This window comes from Crocuta crocuta, unplaced genomic scaffold (genome assembly GCF_008692635.1).
Source record: "Crocuta crocuta isolate KB4526 unplaced genomic scaffold, BGI_CrCroc_1.0 scaffold168, whole genome shotgun sequence".
NCBI lineage: Eukaryota > Metazoa > Chordata > Mammalia > Carnivora > Hyaenidae > Crocuta > Crocuta crocuta.
The window spans coordinates 4,582,588-4,604,459 of NW_027532591.1; the positions used below are offsets into that span (position 1 = coordinate 4,582,588).

The following is a 21,872-nucleotide window of genomic DNA, read 5'->3' on the forward strand; positions in this document are numbered from 1 at the left end:
AGGTTGGGAATTAGTGTTTGGTAATGTGTGGCCCAGTGTTACGTAATAATGATTATTAAACATAAAATCAGTTTATTGATGGAGAGTAATTAATGAGCTTTTTTGTTTTAGGAAATGTTGTGGGCAACTTGGGACATTCCTTCTTCAGTCAAAGTTTCCTTGGCAGTAAAGAACATGGTGGATTCTTATATGTGACATCTACCTACCAGTCACTGCAAGACCTGGTACTCCCAACCCCACCTTACTTGTTTGGGATTCTCATCCAGAAATGGGAAACTCCTTGGGCTAAAGTGTTTCCCATCCGACTAATGTTGAGACTTGGAGCTGAATATCGGCGTAAGTAGTAAAGTAGCTTCTTTTACACTATATGACCAAAACATGATGACTCAATTAAGGCCTGAAATATTCAGATTCTTCCTTTTCCCCCATACCAGTGATATAGTTCAGCAGAAATCTTTTGAAATAGCTAAGCTAAATTTGGCCATTGTCTTTACTTATTTTGACTCTAAAGTGAAGAACTAAAAATCTCTAATGAGGGAATTAGTGATTATTTTTTACCTTGTAGACTTACTGGTTTTATATAGTTCATTGATAAATATATGTTCATCTTCAGAAAAAATTAATTGGAATTTAACAAGTAACTTTTTACAGTATAGTGAGCATTTTTTGGTAATTTTGTTGGAAAATAGGCAAATTGCATTTTACGTAGCATAATATGTACTGGAAACTAGTGGTATACAGATCACTCTTGGTAAAGTAAGCAGTAGAAGAGCTTTGTTCATGGTGGTAGCAGTACAAGTATAAGTTGTGAGGTTTTTTAAAGACATTAAGGCCTAAATGCAGGCTTTCTTTTTAACTTTATACAGTCACCTAATCAAACTTGCGTGGTCTAAGAATCAGACCATTTGAATAAGATTCTTAACTCTGTACTAGCTCTGTAACTTTGGGCAAGTGACTTGAGCTGTCTGTTTCCCCTCACCTGGAAAGAATAATACTTGCTTTTTATATTATGTAATGTTGTTAAGAGGATCAAATACGATAATGAAAACTTATTTTATAAACCATAAAACAGTATATTTTATGTCTTCTACAAGTCAACTTCATTCTTTCCCTTGCTCATTCAATAAGAATTTAATAAAGGCCTACCATTTAGAACAAATCCTGGGAATTCAGAAATGCTAAGATACATTACAGGCTCTTAGAAACCTTTGTAAGAAAGACATACAGAAGTCATGATTATAGTAGTATATTGTGTTAAAACACATGCTCAAAGTTAAACAAAGTTCTTTTGGAGCTTCAAGATGGAATCTAACTTCACCACAAATGAAGAAGTAGGATAAGAAACATTTCTTAGATCAAAGTGCTTCTGCACTGAATTGTGAAAGAGGCATTTGAATCAGCCAAATGAAGTAGAGAGAGGATTGTATGCAGAGGAAAGACCTTGTATATCTTCCTGTCTTATATGGCAGTTCACTCCATAGAGTTCAAGGAGTAAGCCAGTTAATAAGTCACCTCATGTTTGGCTTTTCTAAGGAATCTTCCTAGATCATGGTTGGGAGATATATAAGAATGAATACAGAAGAATTAGGAGAGGTTTGTTTCCTGGATCATATTAATTTAGTCTGAAGAAGAATGCTTCCTAAAACGTTATAGTTCATTTTTGAGAAAGCTGCATCAAAAGGCCTATTCTGGTCACCAGAATACTTACTTTGGTGTGGTTTGTAGAAGGCTCAGAATTTGTCTTTGATGCTAACGTACTAAATACTTTTGAGCTTTAAATTAGATATGCTCTATAGAGTTATTAGTTACATTTTGAAAACTATGAACTATAATATCTCTTTTACCAAAATTTTAAGCTGTCAAGTTTAGTCTGATTATTTCTCATTTCCATAGTTTATCCATGCCCACTGTTCAGTGTCAGATTTCGGAAGCCATTGTTTGGAGAGACTGGACATACCATCATGAATCTTCTTGCAGTAAGTTGGGAATTTTTATTTACTTTTTTATTACGGGGGTTGGTACAGGAGAAGGAAGAGAAGGATTTCATTTTTTGTTAACAGCCACACCCCTGCTGCTTCAGGCAGGTGAAGATTTATGCTGTAGGAATAGAAAAACATATATTCTTTGTAAATTCTATGGAGCTTCTGAATGAAACAGTACAGGATTTCAGTCCTTCATTATACACTTAATATCTAAGTGATCTTGCAGGATTATTGTGAGGACTATAATGTACAATTAAATACACTTAATATCTAAGTGATCTTGCAGGATTATTGTGAGGTAATGTACAATTAAAGCACCTAGCATTCTGTTTTGTTTTTATTTTAAGTTTGCCATCATAGAGGTTTCCTCTTTATCTGTAAAGCTTATTGTTTATAAAAGCTTATTGTTAGCCCAAGATTGGTTAGAGATTATGTTCAAATATCTCAAACCAGTAAGTCATTCATCTTGTAGGATAGATCTGTGGATGGACTGGGATTCAAGCTTTATTCTTTTCCTTTCTGCTGGGCTCTCCCATGTTCCTTTGCACAGGCTCTGTTATCCAAAGATGTTGGTTGGCTTCAGCCCACTAAGGTCTCTGCTGTATGTGTGCACAGACTAAGGTCAATTCTGGGTATTTGGAGAATTTACGAAGCTCCGTATGGCTGTTTCACCTCCCAGAACTCCTAGTTAAATCTTTGGCTAATGTGCCTGCTCATTACTTACCCCAAACCTCAGTTTAGCTGAGCTGCTGACCCTCCCTTTTCACGAAATTACTGAGATTACCACTGTAGCTGACACCACTCCAAATCAAGTAAAATCCTGCAAGTAGCAGAGCTTGTTATTTTCTTTCTTTCTTTCTTTCTTTTTTTTTTTTTTTTTCCTCCTCAGAGCTTGTTATTTTCACAGACTACCTTGAACTACCTAAGAAGGCTAGGGCATAGCCCCAAGCAAGAAGATCACAGACTCAGCTCTACTGTTCTTGCTTCAAGTTCAGTAGTTTTCATGAATAAACACATCTCAGTGCCTTGTATGCTTTTAGTCTAATTCCAGAGCATTGTAATGATTGTTTTTTAAAAACCATTTACCCAGGGGCACCACGGTGGCTCAGTCAGTTAAGCATACAACTCTTGATTTCAGCTCAGGTCATGATCTCCACACTGACAGTGCAGAACCTGCTTGGAATTCTCTCTCTGACCCTTCCCTATTTGTTCTTTCTTTCTTAAAATAAGTAAGTAAACTTAAAAAAAAAAACCATTTACCCAGCTTTTTAGTTGGCTTTTTTGGGGACTAGATTTATTTTCTCACTCTGTCTTGTAGTTGTAGTTTCAGTTATCTTTTAAAGAGATTTAAATAAATAATAAGTGAAACTCTCGTAGCTTTACTTATGTAGTTGCCATTTCCAGTGACCTCAATTCCTTTGTGTAAATCTGTATTTCCATCTGGTGTCATTTTCCTTCTGCCCGAAAGATTTCCTGTAACAGTTCTTGTAGTGTGGGTCTGCTGGTGAGGAATTCAGCATTTTTATTTCTAACATCTTTATTTTACCTTCATATTTGAAAGATTTTTTTGCTGGATGTAGAATTCTAGGTTGACAGTTTTATTCTTTGAGTGTCTTAAAGATGAATAATAATTGCTCTACTGTTTCTTCTGGTTTGCATTGTTTCAGATGAGGACTTTATTTCCCCTCTTTGTTCCTCTCTATATAATGTTTTTTCTTTTCTGGTTGCTCTAAGATGTTTCTTTTTATCACTGGTTTTGAGCACTTTGATTATGTGCCTTGATATACTTTTTTTTTTTTTTTACGTTTCCTGTACCTGGAGTTTGTTGAACTTCTTATTTTTGTGAGTTTATAATTTTCATCAAAGAACTCTTCTCTTCCCCTTCAAGGACTCTGTTATAGACATATTAGGCTCTTGGAATTGTTTCATAGCTCACTAATGTTCCTTTTTTTCTCCTCTATGTTTCATTTTGGACAGTTATTATTGTTGTGTCTTTAAGTTCAACAATCTTATTTTGCGTTGTTAAAATGGTCCAATCCCACATTTTGGGGAGGTTATCTCAAATATTGTAATTTTATCTCTAGAAGATTGATTTAGGTCTTTTTCTATATACTCTTTGTACTTAATTTTTGAATTTCTGTAATATATAGTAACTACTATAATGTCCTTATTGGTAATTCTAACATCTCTATCAGTTCTGGCTCAGTTTCCATTGATTAATTTTCCCTTTTTTTTAAGTTTATTTATTTATTTTAGAGAGAGAGAGAGAGTGAGCACATGCACAAGTGGAGGAGGGGCAGGGAGAGAGGGAGAAAGAGAATCCCAAGCAGACTCTATGCTGTCAGCACAGAGCCCATCACAAGGCTCCATCTCACAAACCGTGAAATCATGACCTGAGCTGAGATCAAGAATTGGATGCTTAACTAATTGAGCCACCCAGGCGCCCCTTCCCCTCTTATTTTGTTGTATTTTCCTGCTGCTTTTGCATGCTTGGTATTTAAAAAAAATGTTTAAAAATTTTTTATGTTTATTTTTGAGGGAGAGAGAAAGAGAGAGCAAGTGTGAGCAGGGGAGGGGCAAAGAGAGAGAGGGAGACACACAGAATCTGAAGCAGGCTCTGGGCTCTGAGCTGACTCAGAGCCTGATGTAGGGCTCAAACTCAAAAACCTTGAGATCATGACCTGAGCCAAAGTTAGATGCTTAACTGACTGAGCCACCCAGGCGCCCCTTGAAATTTTTTTTGATGTTTATTTATTTTTGAGAGAGAGAGTGAACAGGGGAGGGGCAGAGAGAAAGGGAGTCAGAGAATCCCAGAGGTCCCGTGCCATCAGCATAGAGCCCATGTGGGGCTGGAACTCAGGAACAGTGAGAGCATAACCCGAGTTGAAATCAACAGTTAGACACTTAACTGCCTGAGCCACCCAGGTGTCTCGATATTTTTAAATTTTTTATGGGGTGCCAAATATTATGATTTTATCTTAATGTGTGCTGAATATTTTTATATTCTTATAAACTTGAGTTCTGTTACCAGTAAGGCAGTTAATTTACCTAGAAATAGTTTGATCCTTTCAAGTCTTGCTTTTTAAGATTTGTAAGGTAGAAGATCCAAAATCTTGTTTACTGTAGTGCTGATTATTCCCCAGCACTAAGGCAAGACCCTTCTTAGTACTTGTAATGACTTTGGGCCCTATTTGGAATTAGGCCAAACTTCACAGATTAAAGGCACAGTTCTTTTACCAGACTGTTGTTATTTCAGACACCAGGTTCAAGTTTAGGGATTCCCAAGCTACCCCTACTTTTGACTAACTGGATACAAATGTTAGCATTCCCACTACCCTCTCAGTTTTGATAATTCACTAGAATTATTCATGGAACTCAGCAAAGTATACTGTACTTATGATTACAGTTTTTTTTGTAGTAAAGGAAATATAAATCAGGGCCAGTGGAGAGAAGAGTCACAGAGTACAAAGTCTGGGAGGGCCCCACCCAAGAAGCTTCCCTGCTGTTACATTGATACATAACAATATGCACAGAGTAAACACCTTAGCTTTTGTGTCCTGAGTTTTTATTGGAGTTTCCTTATTAGGTATAATGATTGAGTCATTGACCATGTGATTGAACTCCGTCTCTAGCCCCTCTGATATCATGTGCCTCAAAGCCACATCCTCTGATCACATGGCTGATCTTTCTAGGATGGCTAGCTCCCACCCTGGGTCATGTTGCTAGGATATGCTATCTAGGGACCCACTATGAGTTAGTAGATTAACATAGACTGTCAGGGCCACCATTGAATAATAGACACTCCTGTCACTCAGGAAATTCCAAGGGTTTAGAGGCTACCTCTCAGGAACCAAGAGCAAAGTCCAGTGAAATTGTTTATTGTATAATAATACTGTACCTAATGCTCATGGAATATAAGGTTTTCCTCTGTAGTTTTTAGGAGTAGGCACTATTCCCAGACCTGACCGTGTTCCTGATAATCATTTCAGGTAATTCTTTCACTGGCCTCAAGAAGTTTCCTCACACACATTTGCTAATCAGAACTCTGCTGAATTCTGGAGCGAGACCCTTTATAAATGCTTAGAGTTCTCTGAAGTTTTTTCTTCTCGGATGCTCTGTTCTGTGAACTCTAGCTACTGTGGTTTTCTTGGAATCTTGGTTTTGTCTCTTCAATTCAGGAAATCTGTCAGCCTCTGCCTGGATTTCCCCTTCCTGCATCTGAGCTTGTAAACTCTCTGGAGGCATAACCTGTACAATCATAGAGCTCATCTTGTTTGCTTCCTGCCTTTTATAGACCACTGTCCTTTGTTGCCTGAGATTCAGTGTCTTGAAAATCATTGTTTCATATGTTCTGTGCAGTTTTGGATTGTTTCATGCAGGAGGGTAAATCCAGTCCCCTTATCTCCATTTTGGCCTGAAGTGGAAATTTTATTTTTTAATTTATTTTTTATTTTTATAAGTAATCTCTGTCCCCAGTGTTGGGCTTGAACTTGTGACCCTGAGATCAAGAGTCACATGCTGTACCAACTGAGCCAGCTAGGCACTCCCAGAAGTGGAAATTTTAAAATTATATTTTAATCTATAAGATCGCCCTCTCCTTCTCTATCTTCCTTTCTCTCTCCTCTCTCTCTCTCTCTCTGTCTCTGTCTGTTTCTTTCTCCCTCTCCATTCCCTCCTTCTACTTCAGTCTCCATCACTTTGTCACTTCTGGTAACTAGTTTTTAGTCACATTTTTGTCAAGATAATTTTTTTAAGTTTAATTATTTTGAGAGAGAGAATGAGCAGGGGAGGGGCAGAGAGAGAGAGAGAATCCCAGCAAGCTCCCCACTGTCAGTGCAAAGCCTGATGCTGTGCTTGATCACATGAACCGTAGGATCATGACCCAGGCCCAAATCAAGACTCAGGTACCTAACCGATTGAGCCACCTACGCACCCTGACAAGATAATTTTTTTTACTGATTGTAATCTGCTTTGGGAAGAAAAGGGGATATTTATCCTGTAATCTGGCAACAGAAGCCTATGGTTTTTATGCCTGTATCAGTTCATTTATACAAACGTTTAGTGGAATACCTCCTGAAGTATCTTGTTCTCCATCTCCAGTGTTGGGGAGGAAAAATTTTTCTCTAGCTTTCAAAGATTTTTCTAGCTGATCTACGAATTAAATTGACACAAGACAGATTAACTGGAGAAAATTGAATTTAACTTTGTACATATGAAAACCTCACATACATGAGGGGTTCACAGGCAGGTAAAATGAGTTATATATGCCATCCTGAGCTGAGGAATGGGATAGGGGCTTGGGGCTGTCAAAGGGAGGAGAGTAATTCACAGGACAATAAGAAGAATAGTTGCTTGGCAATTACATGTATGCCCTACCATACAGATGAGTCACTCAGATAAAATTTATCTCTAATAACTCTAATTCTGGGGAAGACCTCCAATTTAGATTCTTTGAGGTAGTTAAGACAGGACAAAAGTCTCTTGACCCTACAGGGTCTCAGCTGCCTTCAGTTTAAAAGAGTCCACATACCAAAGTGGTACATATGGAAGAGACTTGCTTTGAACCCCTTTACTGCTTTCTCTGTCCCTAGCTTAACAGAAGTTACCAGCCTATTGATTCCAACACTTTTCTACTATCTCTCACTTCCCCTGTTTTTCTCCTTTCCTGTCTTAAGATTCCATGGTTCATTATTAAAATCACTTATATTTTAAATGACTCCAGGTCCTTTCTGTCTCTTACCCTCTGTTCTATTGGTCCAGCAAAATGTAAAGCCTGGTTAAATCTACCTCTTAATTTAAAACAATTTTTTTTAAATTTACATACAATAAAATTCACCTTTTATGGAGTATACTTCTAAGAATTTTGACAAATGTAAAGAGTTATGTTACTACCATTGTTTCAATTAGGATACAGAAGAGTTATATCATTCCAGGGGCGCCTGGGTGGCTCAGTTGGTTAAGTGGCTGACTTCGGCTCAGGTCATGATCTCGTAGTTCATGGGTTCGAGCCCCACATCAGGCCCTGTGCTGACAGCTAGCTCAGAGCCTGGAGCCTGCTTTGGATTCTGTGTCTCCTTCTCTCTGCACCTCCCATGCTCACACTCTGTCTCTCAAAAATAAATAAATGTTTAAAAAAAAAATAAGAGTTCTATCATTACAGAAAATTTGCTGGTGCACCCCTAATGTCTGGTAACTCTTGATCCACTGTCCCTATAGTTTTAGATTTTTTAGATTGTCATGTAATTGGAATTATACAGTATATAACCTGTTTTCAGTCTGGCTTCTTTTACTCATTATCATGCATTTGAGGTTCATCTTTGTTGTTATATATATTGTTAAGGAAAAAAATAATAAAAAATCTTTTTCCTCTACTCATCTTTGGTTCATTGGCTGAGGCCCTCAAAATTAGACTGGCCAGTGAATAACAAAGGCATATTTTGGGATGGCATACTCTGGTAACCTTTAGCATCAGTAGTTCATTCATCTTCATTGCTGTATAGTATTCAGTTGTATTGTGAACCACAGTTTGTTTACCTGTTGGCGGATCTGTGGGTTGTTTCTAGTTTTTGGTGACTCCGAATAAAGCTACTTGAAACATTCATGTATGAAATTTTGTGTGAACCTTAGTTTTGCCATATTGTACATTTAATGTTATAAAGAACTATGAAATCATTTTCCAACGTGTGTAGTAGTTTACATTCACAAGTAATATACAAGAATTCTTTGTTTGCAAGTACTTCGTATTTCTTTTTTGTTTTTAATTTTTACCATTCCAATAGGAGTTTAGTGGTTTTAATTTTTGTATTTTAATTTGTGTGCTTCTTAAGATGAATGATTCAGAGCATTTTTTTCATGTGCTAATTTGTCTTCTTTATATCTTCTTCAGTGAATATTCAGATTTTGCCCACTTAAAATATGGTTGTTATTTTCTTGTTGAGTTTTTAGAGTTTTTTGTGTATTCTAAATGTAAGTCTTTTGGTAGATTTGTATCATTTGTTACATTTTCTCCTAGTCTATGGTCTCTCCTTTTATTCTCTTAACAATGTCTTTCACAGAACAAAAATTTTTCATTTTGTTGAAGTAAAATTTATTAATTTTTTATGGAGCATGTTTTTTGTATGATATATAAGAACTTACTGGCTAGAATGACATCACAAATATTTTTTCCCATGTTTCTTTGTAGAAGACTTTTAGTTTTATTTTTATGTTTTAGATTTAGTTCTGTGATTCATTTTTAGTTAAAATTTGTTTATGATTGTGAGACATTGTTAGAAACCCTTCGTTCATATGTCCAATTGTTTTAGTACCATTTGTTAAAAAAAAAACAACTATTTTTCTTCATTTACTTGCCTTTACACCCTTATCAAAAGTCAGTCGACATACCTGTGTGGATCTACATCTTTCTTCATTCGTAACTTTATCCAAGCTTGTGTGTAGATGATGACAAAAAGAGCAGCCCATTTACTGGTCTTACTTAAAAATCTTTTTTTTTCTTAATTTTTTTTTAATGTTTTTTTTTTTTTTAATTTATTTCTAGGAGAGAGAGAGAGACAGCGTGAGCAGGGGAGGGTCAGAGAGAGAGGGAGTCACAGACTCTGAAACAGGCTCCAGGCTCTGAGCTGGCAGTCAGCACAGAGCCCGACACGGGGCTCGAACCCACAAACCGCGAGATCATGACCTAAGCGAAAGTCGGACGCTTAACCGATTAAGCCACCCAGGCGCCCCTAAAAATCTTTTTTAATGTGTATTTATTTTTTGAGAGACAAAGTGTGAGCAGGTGAGAAGCAGAGAGAGAGAGGGAGATACAGAATTGGAAGCAGGCTCCAGGCTCTGAGCTGTCAGCACAGAGCCCAACACAGGGCTTAAATTCATGAACTGTGAGATCATGACCTGAGCTGAAGTCAGATGCTCAACCTACTGAGCCATCCAGGCACCCACAGTCTCACTTTAGATTCATGACCAATACCATTAGGAAGCTTTCAGACCTACCTGGCAATCTTTCCTTCCCCATAACACATTCCTATTCTCATGTTTTCTCAAATTTCCTGTGCCTCTTCTCCTTTTCTCACTTTTTGCTGATGTCCCAGCCCCAATTTCCCTGAGTAAATAGAAACAATCAGAAGACAGTTTTCACAGAGTTCCATCCAACAACTTAACCAGTATCTATACATTTTCATTTCTTAGTTTTTTAGTACATCTTTCTTTCTTGGTTCTTCTCCTGCAGCCTTCTAACTTGCCACCTTCCCCTTCCCATCGTGTTCTGCATCTTAGCAAATGGCAGTCTTGTAGTTGCCCAGTCCATGTAATTCATAATCATCTTTGATTTTGCTTCCCCTCCCCATTTTATATTGAATCCAATGACAAATATTGTCAGTTTCCCCTTCAGAATATATCTAGAATCTGATAACTTCTCACCAGTTTTTGAATTGTTAACATGTTGGTCCAAATTATTCCTGTCACTTGACTGAATTATTTTTATTACATTTATCTGATCTCCTTCCTTCTATTCATGTTCCCCTACAATCTATTTACAGAAAAAGCAGAGAGATCTGTTAAAATAGGTAAAAAATCTCACAGTAAAGGCACAGGTCTTTCTGGTGGCCTCCAAGACCCTATGAAATCTAGCTCTATGGTGTCACATTGATGTCAGCTCCTTGCACTCTTCATCACTTTGCTTCAGCCACCCTGGATGTGGTGTGTGTATATGTATATATTTTACTCTGCAAATATTCATTGAATGCCTAGGCTGTACCAGGCATTTGGGATATAACAAGTTCGAGAGTCCATACCTTCTTGGAGCTTACTTTAGAGGGAGGAGGCAGGTAACAAATACAGAAAATATTAAGTGGTATTAAAACAGAATAAGCATGCAAATATTTGTTTAGTGTAATATACAAGGGGTATATGCAACCAGTCTTCTTCCTTATGAGAGGTTACAGTCTAATTGGAGAGCTAAAATATACACATGAGGGTTTTCATTTTACATTCCCTTATTATTTAAATAAATGAGTTCTTTTAATTTCCACATTCTTTTTTTTTTCTGAGAAAGAGAGAGACAGCATGAATAGGGGAGGGTCAGAGAGAGAGGGAGACACAGAATCCGAAACAGGCTCCAGGCTCTGAGCTAACTGTCAGCACAGAGCCCAACACGAGGCTCGAACCCACGAACTGTGAGATCATGACCTGAGCCGAAGTCATACACTTAACTGACTGAGCCACCCAGGCACCCCCACATTTTTCCTTTTGTGCTGATTTTATTACTATCAGTCAAATCCTACCATTAATGAATTCTTTATTCCATTTCATCTGCTTTTGCCCAGGACTTCAGAAATTACCAGTATACATTGCCAGTAGTTCAAGGTTTGGTGGTTGATATGGAAGTTCGGAAAACCAGTATCAAAATTCCCAGCAACAGGTACAATGAGGTAAGATTTACCATGAAGGAATATTTTTTATTGTTAAATACATAAATGAAGATGAAAAATGTTGATTATATATCATTTTTTAATTAATTGACAGTGAAATCAGGTCATAATACTGTATGACTTAGGTGAGCGATGAGGAATTTCATGACAGAAAATCAAGATTTTATATTTGTGATTTATTTAGTCATTAGATGTATCATTGATTGTGCTTTTGATACTGTGATAATTGGTGATAGATTTGCATTTTGATTAAGGCATAAAATTAACTTTATATCTGTAATATTAGTGGTAGGATCTTTTCATTTTTCCCTCTTTTTCTAAGTATACCTTGTTTTTGACTATCCTTAATGTCTAACCATTAGCTCCCAAACTGAATTTTCATTAAGGTTTCAAAAGCAAATAAATGATTTCATCTTGAATTAAGCCGTGTCTTTTAATTAAAATGAAATATTGCATACGACACATACATTAACAGAATTATGTAAACAGTGTTCATTGCCTGTTTGCCATGTGAAGTCTTTCTTAAATTTAAAGGTTTCTTAAAATCTGTTCTAAAATATCCAATAGTAATATCATTGCGGTTTAAAAGAAAAATCTTATTTTGAAACTTAGTGTGGTAAAATAATGGTTAAAATTTGTTGTTTTATTAGACAGGATGGAAACTCTCCAATTACTCCTTCCACTATTTCCTGGTATAAAGTAATTTCCTCCTTCCTTCTCTTTCTTTTCATCTTTTTTTCATTCTTTCTTTTTTTCCCCTTCATTAAGCCATTTATTCACTTATTCATTTGTACATTTGATAAACATTTTGTACTTTCTCTTAGAATCATGTAAATATCTTACTGAATTTATTAACTTAGGGCTCACCATTATGAGAACAACCTTTGTGAAGATTTTACCTATGGCTTTTAGTGCAATAACTTTTTTCAGGACAGTAGAAAATAGTAGCTAGAATGTGTGCTTTATTTTTTTTTTCCTGTGATATAGTTAGAGGTTTTTATCTATTAGATAGACCTACCTTGGAATATCAAGCACTACTGACTAGATTAGGTAGTCAAATCTTTAAAATTTTTTTTCTTAATGTTTTATTTATTTCTGAGAGAGAGAGACAGCATGAGCAGGAGAGGGTCAGAGAGAAAGGGAGATACAGAATCTGAAACAGGCTCCAGGCTCTGAGCTGGCTGTCAGCACAGAGCCCGACCCGGGGCTCGAACCCACGAGCCGTGAGATCATGACCTGAGCCAAAGTCAGACGCTTAACTGACTGAGCCACCCAGGCACCCCAGTAGTCAGATCTTTAAAATAAACTCTTTTTATATCATTTGTGCCCTAAATAGTCTTAAAAGAGATGCGTTAAAAATGCATTTGTTTCTCAAATTTGAAGTTTTATTATTTCATAAATACTTATTAAATATATTCTGTGGTGTGAGATAGAAAGATGAGTAAGAACATTATGCTTGCCTTGTAGGAGCTTAGTGTCCAGAAGTAAGCTGATCAGATGTCATCCTCAAACAGATAATATACATTGCTATTTTTGGTATTTCCAAGATGTGTTTTGTGTTTGAGGATTGGATCTGTTTATTAAGGTACATCTGTAAAAAGCTGTGAGGCTCCCTAGTTTTTTCAGTACCAACTGAGGACATTTATGACAACTGCCATTTATATTACTGTCTTTATCTGTCCCCTAGGTTTATGGTTGTGCAAGTTCAGATATCTTTTTTCAAAAACAGTAGCTGTATTTGTTGTTGTTTATTACAGTTCATTTTCAATAATGTTTAACAACTATACATCACTTATTTTTCTTATCTGATTTAGCAGACTGACTTCTCTTCTAATTCAATTTTTATTTCACCGCATATTTTATGTTTATTTCAACTCAATCTCAATTTCTTCTCTCATAATTCTTGGACATTTGAATTATGATGTGCCTGACAATTCTGCTTCACTTTGTAGTTGAAAAGGTAATTTCTTGTATTTTATTTAATTTACTCATGATAGTATTCCATTTTTCCTCTTATTTCTTTTTCTTTGTTGATACCCATAGTCTTCCTTATTCTCTCAATTATGTTCTCATTTGCTCCAAAGCCTTTGTACAAGCTATTTCCTTATTGATGCATACTTTCTTCCCATTCATTACCTATCTAACTCTTATTCACTTTTCAGGAATCAGCTTAGATGACATTTCCTCAGATAAGCTTTCAGTTCGCTTCCAACTGGAGTAATTCTCCCTGTTATAAACATCTTAGATTCTACACTGTGTGTGTAATACTCAGTATATTTGTAATTGAACCTTTTTCAGTGTGTGTTTTCTCTACCAGACTTTTATTTCCATGTGGAACTGTCTTATTTACCACTGTATCATTAGTGGACTGCCTGGTAAAGAGTAATTGTACAAAAAATATCTTTTAAAAGAAACCAAAAAATATCTATTGAATGAAGACATGAAACAAAACTAATATAGGTAAAACAATACAAAAATAAGTACTGAAACTTAATACAGTTTTACTAAAGGTTTAGAGAAAGGAGAGCTCTGGTAAATGCAGCAGTCGGAAATGTTCCTTTATTTCCAGTTGATCCTGAATCCTTAACAGCCAGAGCAGCATGTTCCATGTAGGACATGTTTATAAATATTCATGTAAATGTCTTATAAGTGTAAATGAATGAAAGATTTAAACTGGACAATGAATGTTATTTAGGCACTAGGAAGAGAAGGGTGGAAAATAACAAGTGAAAAGGGTGATAGATGCCTGCAGAAAATAAGGCAGGAAAGCCCCAGGGATGGACATGTCTTGAAAAGAGGATAGAAGACAACAGCCTGCCCAGTGAAGAAGAGGCTAGGAGATAAAGTTGTGCAAAGACACTGCTGGGATTTCAAGTTTTCAGAAACAAGGCAGAGGAATCTAGATTTTAATATTGTAATCTGTAAATAGATATTATAGATTCTAAAGCAGAGAAGTGACTTAATTAAAGTGAGTTTTAGAAAAATGAGCTTTGGCTGCTATATGTAAAAATATGTAGAGAGGGGACCACTAAGGAAAGACTTTAAGCTTAGAAAACTACAGGACGCTAGCATGGCTCAGTCGGTTAAACAGACCTAACCGAACCTGAGTTCAGCTCAGGTCATGAGCTCATGAGCTCATGATGAACTCATGATCCCATGAGTTTGAGCCCTGTATCAGGCTGTGTGCTGACAGCTTAGGGCTTGGAGCCTGCTTCAGATTCTGTGCCCCTCTCGCTCTGCCCCTCCCCCACTCATGGTTGGCTCGCTTTCTCTCTCTCTCCCTCTTTCAAGAGTAACTAAACATTTAAAAAAAATTTTAAAAAGCTGAAAGATAGTACTTCTGGCATCATGGAAAATGGAATAAATGAAGTAGTCTTTCTATATAAATTCTCTAATCTCATCAAGGCCATTCAAGCTCTCTGTTGGTTTAGGTAACTGCTCATGTTCTAATGATGAGATTTTTCTGATTATTGTGTTAACTAACATTTATTGTTAGTTATATTAACATTATAACATTTAGTGAAGGTATATTCTGTAGCATGCACTATGTATTTTTACACTATTTCTGTGAAATTAGTATGTTCAAGTCCTTTTAATAGATGCAGATATTAAGCCATAGTACTAGGAAGTGATAGTACCAGAATCAAAACCAGGTGGTCTGATTCCACTGTCCTCACCTTTAGCCACTATATTAAACTGATTTTTATCCACATCAATTTAATAATTATCAATATGACTTTAGGGCTGATTTTAAGGTCTTTACTGAGGCAATCAAATTTAAATAAGACCATTAGAATGAGCTGTAATCCAGTATAACTGATGTTCTTTTAAGAAGGGGAAGTTTGGACACAGACACTCATAAAGATGATGTAGAGAGACAAGGAGAAAATGATCACCTACGAGTCAAGGAGAGAGGCCCAGAACAACTCCTCCCTTTCCATAAGCCCTCAAATGGAACCAATTCTGCCAACACCTTGATTTTGGACTTCCAGCCTCCAGAACTGTAGGACAATAAATTTCTATTGTTTAAGCCATCCAGTTTATGGTACATTGTTATAGCAGCTCTGCCACACTAACACATTGGTTTGCTTTAAATAGCTAAATGTCAAAACCAAGTAAGTAAAACAAGAAAGAAAAATGGCAATGGGACAGAGAAGATGGGCTCTGTGATTGCCCTACTTTACTATATGGTGTTTCCAGGCCATAGTTCAGGTAAGGGAAACCCAAACTTAACCTAGAGGTTTCCCTCAGTTGAAGAGACAGAGTTGAGAATGTGAGGAGGTCATGATGGCTAGAGTTTGCAAAACAGATTACTGGAAATAAAAGAACTCTGGAAATATGCAGGTGGTTCCCATTGTTTCTTCAGCTGACTAGTAAATCAGTGTGTGTATGTGAGAAAAGCACTGGAAAGATACAGGTAAGACAGTTCTCACAGGGCCAGGCATAATTTGTATTCTTACCAGCTAGAGTGAACTAGAGGCACATTATCCCTACTGACCCAGGTTATTCATAAATTCAGGCTGCTTCAATCCTACCTATCAAGCTTAAAAGAAAACCTTAACAGTATCAAGACATGAGCATGTTACGGACATACATAGAAAATATAAAAAAGAACCAAATCAGACTTCAAGAAACAAAAATGACAATGAAATGAAAAATAAGTGGCATGAAAATAATGGCAGAAGACACTGATGAAGAAGTGAAATGAAGAAGAAATTAGCAAACTTAAAAACACAGCAATAGAAACTATCCAAAAAGAAATACAAAGAGAAAGGACTGAAAAATTAAATGAACAGCACATGACTGAGCCATGGGATGTTAGTCAGCCTACCTCTATAATTGAAGTCACCAAAGGAGAGGAAAGGTGAATAAAAACTTTATAAACTTAATGAGAAGTATAAATTCATATATTCACGAAGCTCAATGAGTTTCAGTTGCAGAAAACATGATGAAAACTACATTAAGGAATGTTTTAATCATCTTAATCAAATTGCTTAACACTAAAGCTAGAGAGAAGAAACTTAAAAGCAACTAGAAGGGGAAAATGCACGTTTTATACTGAGGAACAAATATAAGAATAACAGCAAACTTCTTATCAAAACAATTCAAGGCACAAATCAGTGCAATAGATCTTTATATTACTGGAAGAAAACCATCAACTTATGTTTTATACTTGGTAAAAATATATTTCAAAAGCAAAATGCTTTTTCAAAAATAGAAGAGCTAAAAGAGGCTATTACCAGTAGACCTATTGACAAGAACTATTAGAAGAAGCCCTTCATGGAGAATACTAAATAATGGAAATCTGAATCTTCACTAAGGAGTATAGAGCAACAGAAATGGTAAATATGCTGGTAAATATAAAATCTCTTTAAAAGATAATTGTTTACAACAAAAATAGAAAAATGTGGAGTTTATAACATATATAGAAACAAAATGTCTGACAAAAATACCACGAAAGCCAGGGAAGGAGAAATGAAAGTATTCAGATGTAAGTTTCTTATATGACACAAGACATGGTATAATATTACTTGAAAGTAGATTGATAAGTTAAAGATGTGTCATATAAACTCAAAAGCAACCACCAAAAAACTGAAATAAAGAAATATAACTAATAAGCCAACAAAGATGAGCTAGAATCATATAAAGACTGAGAAAGAAGAAAAAAGAACAGGAGATGGGACAAATACAAAATAAATAGCAGGATGTTAGATTTAAATCTAACCATATCAGGGGCACATGGGTGACTTAGATAAGTGTCCAACTCTTGATCTCAGTTCAGGTCATGATCTGGTGGTTCATGAGATCTAACCCTGTGTCAGGCTCTGCTGACAGTGCAGAGCCTGTTTGGGATTCTCTCTCTCCCTCTGTCTCCCTCTTATCTCCCTCTCTTTCTTTCTCTCTCTTCCCCTCTGCTGCTTATGCTCTCTCTCTCTCCCTCTCTCAGAATAAATAAACTTAAAAAATTGTATAAGTCTAACCATATCACTAATCACATTGAACAGAAATGGTCAGTTAAAAAGGCAGAGATTGTCAGATGGGATAAAATAAACAAGATTCAGCTATATGTTGTGAATAAGAAAACCACTTGAAATATAATAACACAAATAGTTTAAATGTAAATGGATGGAAAATTACATACCATGGTAATATTAATCAAAAGAAAGTTTGAGTGAGTAGGGTAATATCAAAGTGTATTTCAGAATAAAAAAATATTACCGAGGATAAAGAAGCATATATCATAATTATTAAGGGATCAGTTCATCAAAAAGATATATAGCAATCCTAGACATTTATGCATTAATACCAGAGTTTCAAAATGCATGAAGCAAGAATTTAGTGATTTTATTTTTTAATTTTTTAAAAATATTTATTCATCACAGAGAGAGAGAGAGGGCAAGTAGGGGAGGGCAGAGAGAAAGGGAGACACAGAATCCAAAGTAGGCTTCAGGCTTCAAGCCATCAGCACAGGGCCCGATGTGGGGCTCGAGCCCACGAACTGCGAGATTATGACCTGAGCCCACGAACTGCGAGATTATGACCTGAGCCAACATCAGGCGCCTGACCAACTGAGCCACCCAGGTGCCCCTTGAGTGATTTTAGAACACTCCACCCAAGAGCAGCAGAGGGCACATTCTTTTCCAGTGGACACAGAACATTGCGAGGTGGACCATATTTTGTGTTGTAAAAGAAGTCCTGATAAATTTTAAATGATTCAAATTATACAAAATATGGTCTCTGACTACAATAGTCTTAAATTAGAAAACAGTATCAGAAAGATATCTAGAAAATCTCCAAATATTTGGAAAATATACACACTTTTCAATAATCCATGGGTCAAAGAAGAAACTTAAAGGAAAATTAGAATATATTTTGAGCTGACTGAAAATGAAAATATGGTATATCAAAATTTTTGGGATGCAGCTAACACAGTGGTTAGAGAGAAATTGATGGCATTAAACTTTTATATTGGGGGAAAAAGACACTTTGAGTCAATGACCTGGTCTTCTACCTTAGGAAATTAGAAAAGGAAGAATAAAATACAAAGTAAACAGAAGAAAGAAAATAATAAAGACAACACCAGCAATTCATAAAGTAGGAAACAGAAAAACATTTAAGAAAAGTGAAACTACTAGCTCATTCTTCAGATTGGTAAAATTGACAGACTTATAGTCAGACTGACAAGGTACATAGCCAAAAGCACAAAATGCCATTAATGAGATATGAGAGAGGTGGTTATCACTACAGGTCCTATAGATAATAAATAACAAGGATATATTGTGAACATATTTGTGCCAGTAAATGTTCAACTTGGGCAGAATGGACAAATTCTGTGACATCAAACTTTCACATCACTCCTAAGAAGAAATAGATCACCTGAATAGCCCTATATCTATTGAAAGAGTTGAATTTATGATCACAAAACTTCCCACAAAGAAAAGCACAGGTCCAGATGGTTTCACTTATGACTTCTACTAAACAGGAAGGAAGAAATAGCACTAGTTCTGTACAAATACTCTTAGAAAATAGACAAGGAGGGAATCTCATTCTATGTGGCAAGCACTGCACTAGTAACAAAACCTGGGGGGAAAATTACAAGAAATGAAAACTACAGTATTCTTCATGAAGATAGTTGCATAAATATGTAACGCATTGCAGAGGAGGAACTAAGATAGTTGACAGGTAGGAGACCTAAATCTTGCCTCCTCCCATGAACCCAGCTAGATAAATATCAAATCATTCTGAACACTCAAGAAATCTATCTGAGGACTGAGAGAAAAAACTGCACATCTAGAGGTAGAAAAATGGCCACATCATGAAAGGTTGGAGCTACAGAGAGTTGATTTGGGGGAGAAAAGAATTGCAGTTGCCCCAGAGGGAGGACACCCTGACCATGGAGAGAGGAGTGAGAAAGAGTGAGAGGAAAAGAGTGAAAGCAGGGCACAATGGATTGCAAAAGAACTATTTGCCAGAAATACTGGGAAAAGGAGAGAGGCTAACTATCACAAGTTTTTATAAGCAGCAGAGCTCAAAATCTGGTTTTAGAAGTCCGTGTCATCACCGGGGTAGTGCCTGGTGGGTTTAGCACTTCTCCTATAGGGAAGGCTGCCTGGGAGTGGGTAGTGTGGTCTGAGGATCCCTTGGATTGCAGGGGTAGAAGCAGTTCCCCTTCTTGGAGTACATTTGAGAGTGGCGGCATGGCCTCTCTATGGACAAAAGTGCTGGCAGGCACCAACATGCTTCCCTGTTCATTAGCATAGGAAAAGACACACCTACTGAAGCAGCAGACCTTGCCACCAGCTTTTGCAGTGCTTGACCATACATTCTGAACTGCTGTGTGGTTGTGCTACTGCTTTTCTGGGATAAACCAGCACCAGCCACAGCATGGCAAGACCCTCCCTTAGAGGATCAATGTGGGTCTGCACCAAGTGGGTCCCTAAAATTTGGAGTTTTGAAACCCAGTCACACACCTGAGATAAAACACAGGAGTACTGTGCTGCCTGGAAGGCAGATAGCTATAACACAGGGTGAAAGCAGCAATCTAATGGAAGCCAGAGACACGGGAGGGGAGATTGTTTGCTCTTCTCTGAAGGCTACCTGAAGACAGGCATAACTTCCCTGTTCCAGGGATAAGAGAGCAGGTGACACCATTTCCCCCTGCCCATCAGCACGTCAGTGAGCAACACAGTGCCCCTCCCCCCCCCAGTAGAGGCTGGAGCCACTTATACTAAGCCCTGCCCACCTGTGCTCTACAGGTGCATCTCCACTAGGGCAAGTCTGCCTGAGAATCAGTGCAGCAGGCTCCAGCTCCCAGAAGACCAGCATAAATCCCTCACATACCAAGTGAACTGATCATAGAATGCTGCAAAGCTTCAGCTCTAAGGGAAATAAGATCTAGCGTATTTTAACAGGCAGATCAAAACACATGTAGTTAAAGTTCACCACACAGTGGACAAGGTTGAAACACTCCCCACCACAGGTAGGGAAAAACTCTGCAGAGGACTTACCTGAGGGAAAGAGCAGCCAAAACACAGCATCAGAGTGCACACTCTGAACACCTCCTAAAGTACCAGGCCCAGGACAGTATAGGATCTCTTTTTAATATAGCCATTACTCTCAGAAACAGGAATATAATAGGCTTTCCTGACAATCACACAAAAAAAGTGACCTAGAAAAATGACAAGATGGAAGAATTCACCCCACAAGAAAGAACAGGAAGCATAATGTCCAGTGATTTAATCAAAACAAATGTAAATAAGATACCTGAACCAGAATTTAAAACAACAGTCCTAAGGATGTTAACTGGGCTTGGGAAAAGTTTAGAAGACACTAGAGAACCCCTTACTGCAGAGATAGAAGAACTAAAAACTAGTGAGGCCAAAGTAAAAAAATGCAAAACCAACTGGATGCAATGACAGTGAGGATGGATGAAGCACAGGAATAAATCAGTGATATAGAATATAAAATTATGGAAAATAAGCTGAAAAGAAGAGGGGGGAAGTTTTAGATCATGAATGTAGAGTTAGGGAATTCAGTGACTCCTTAAAGTGTAATAACATTCGTATCATAGGAGTCTCAGAAGAAGAGAGAGAAAAAGGTAGCAGAAGGTTTATTTGAGCAAATTATAGCTGAAAACTTACCTAATCTGGTGAAGGAAAGAGACCTCAAAAATCCAAGAGGTGCAGAAAACTCCCTTCAAATTCAACAAAAGCTAGCCCACACCAAGACATATTGTAGTAAAATTCACAAAATACACAGACAAGGAAAGAATTGTGAAAGCAACAAGGGAAAAAAGTCCTTAACTTGTAAGGGAATACAAATCAGGTTTGTAGCAGATCTTTCCATAGAAACTTGGCAGGTCAGAAGGCAATGGCATGATAAATTCAACATTTTGAATGGGAAAAATATGCAGCCAAGAATACTTGATTCAGCAAGTTGTCATTCAGAATAGAAGGAGAGATAAAGAGTTTCCCAGACAAAAACTAAAGGAGTTCATGACCACTAAACTGGCCCTGCAAAAAATATTAACGGGGGCTCTTTTACTGGGAAAAAAGACGAAAAGCAACAAAGAAAGGAACAGAGAACATCACTAGAAACACCAACTTTACAGGTAACATAATGTTACTGAAATCATGTTTATTAATAATCACCGAGAATGTAAAAGGAATAAATGCTCCAATCAAAAGACATAGGGTATCAGAATGGATTAAAAAAAAAAAAACACACAAAAACAAGACCCATCTATATGCTCCCTGCAAGAGACTCATTTTAGCCTAATGACACTTGCAGATTGAAAGTGAGGGGATGGAGAACCATCTATCATGCTAATGGACTTCAGAAGAAAGCTGGAGTAGCCATAGTTACATCAGACAAACTAGATTTTAAATCAAAGGCAGTAACAAGAGATGAAGAAGGGCACTGTATTGTAATTAAGGGGTCTATCCATCAAAAAGATTTAACATTT

The 21,872-nt window shown here is 36.9% G+C and overlaps 1 protein-coding gene across 3 annotated transcripts in view; it reads left to right on the forward strand.

Annotated features, from left to right (window-relative positions):
- ZFYVE9 (zinc finger FYVE-type containing 9) overlaps window positions 1-21,872 on the forward strand; it is a 135,248-nt gene that overhangs the window by 77,799 nt on the left and 35,577 nt on the right. For all 3 annotated transcript variants that reach the window (XM_077779732.1, XM_077779733.1, XM_077779734.1), the window contains 3 exons: window positions 112-336; window positions 1,894-1,976; window positions 11,303-11,407. In XM_077779732.1, the coding sequence (XP_077635858.1) occupies window positions 112-336; window positions 1,894-1,976; window positions 11,303-11,407 (413 nt within the window). The remainder of the gene's footprint in view (window positions 1-111; window positions 337-1,893; window positions 1,977-11,302; window positions 11,408-21,872) is intronic.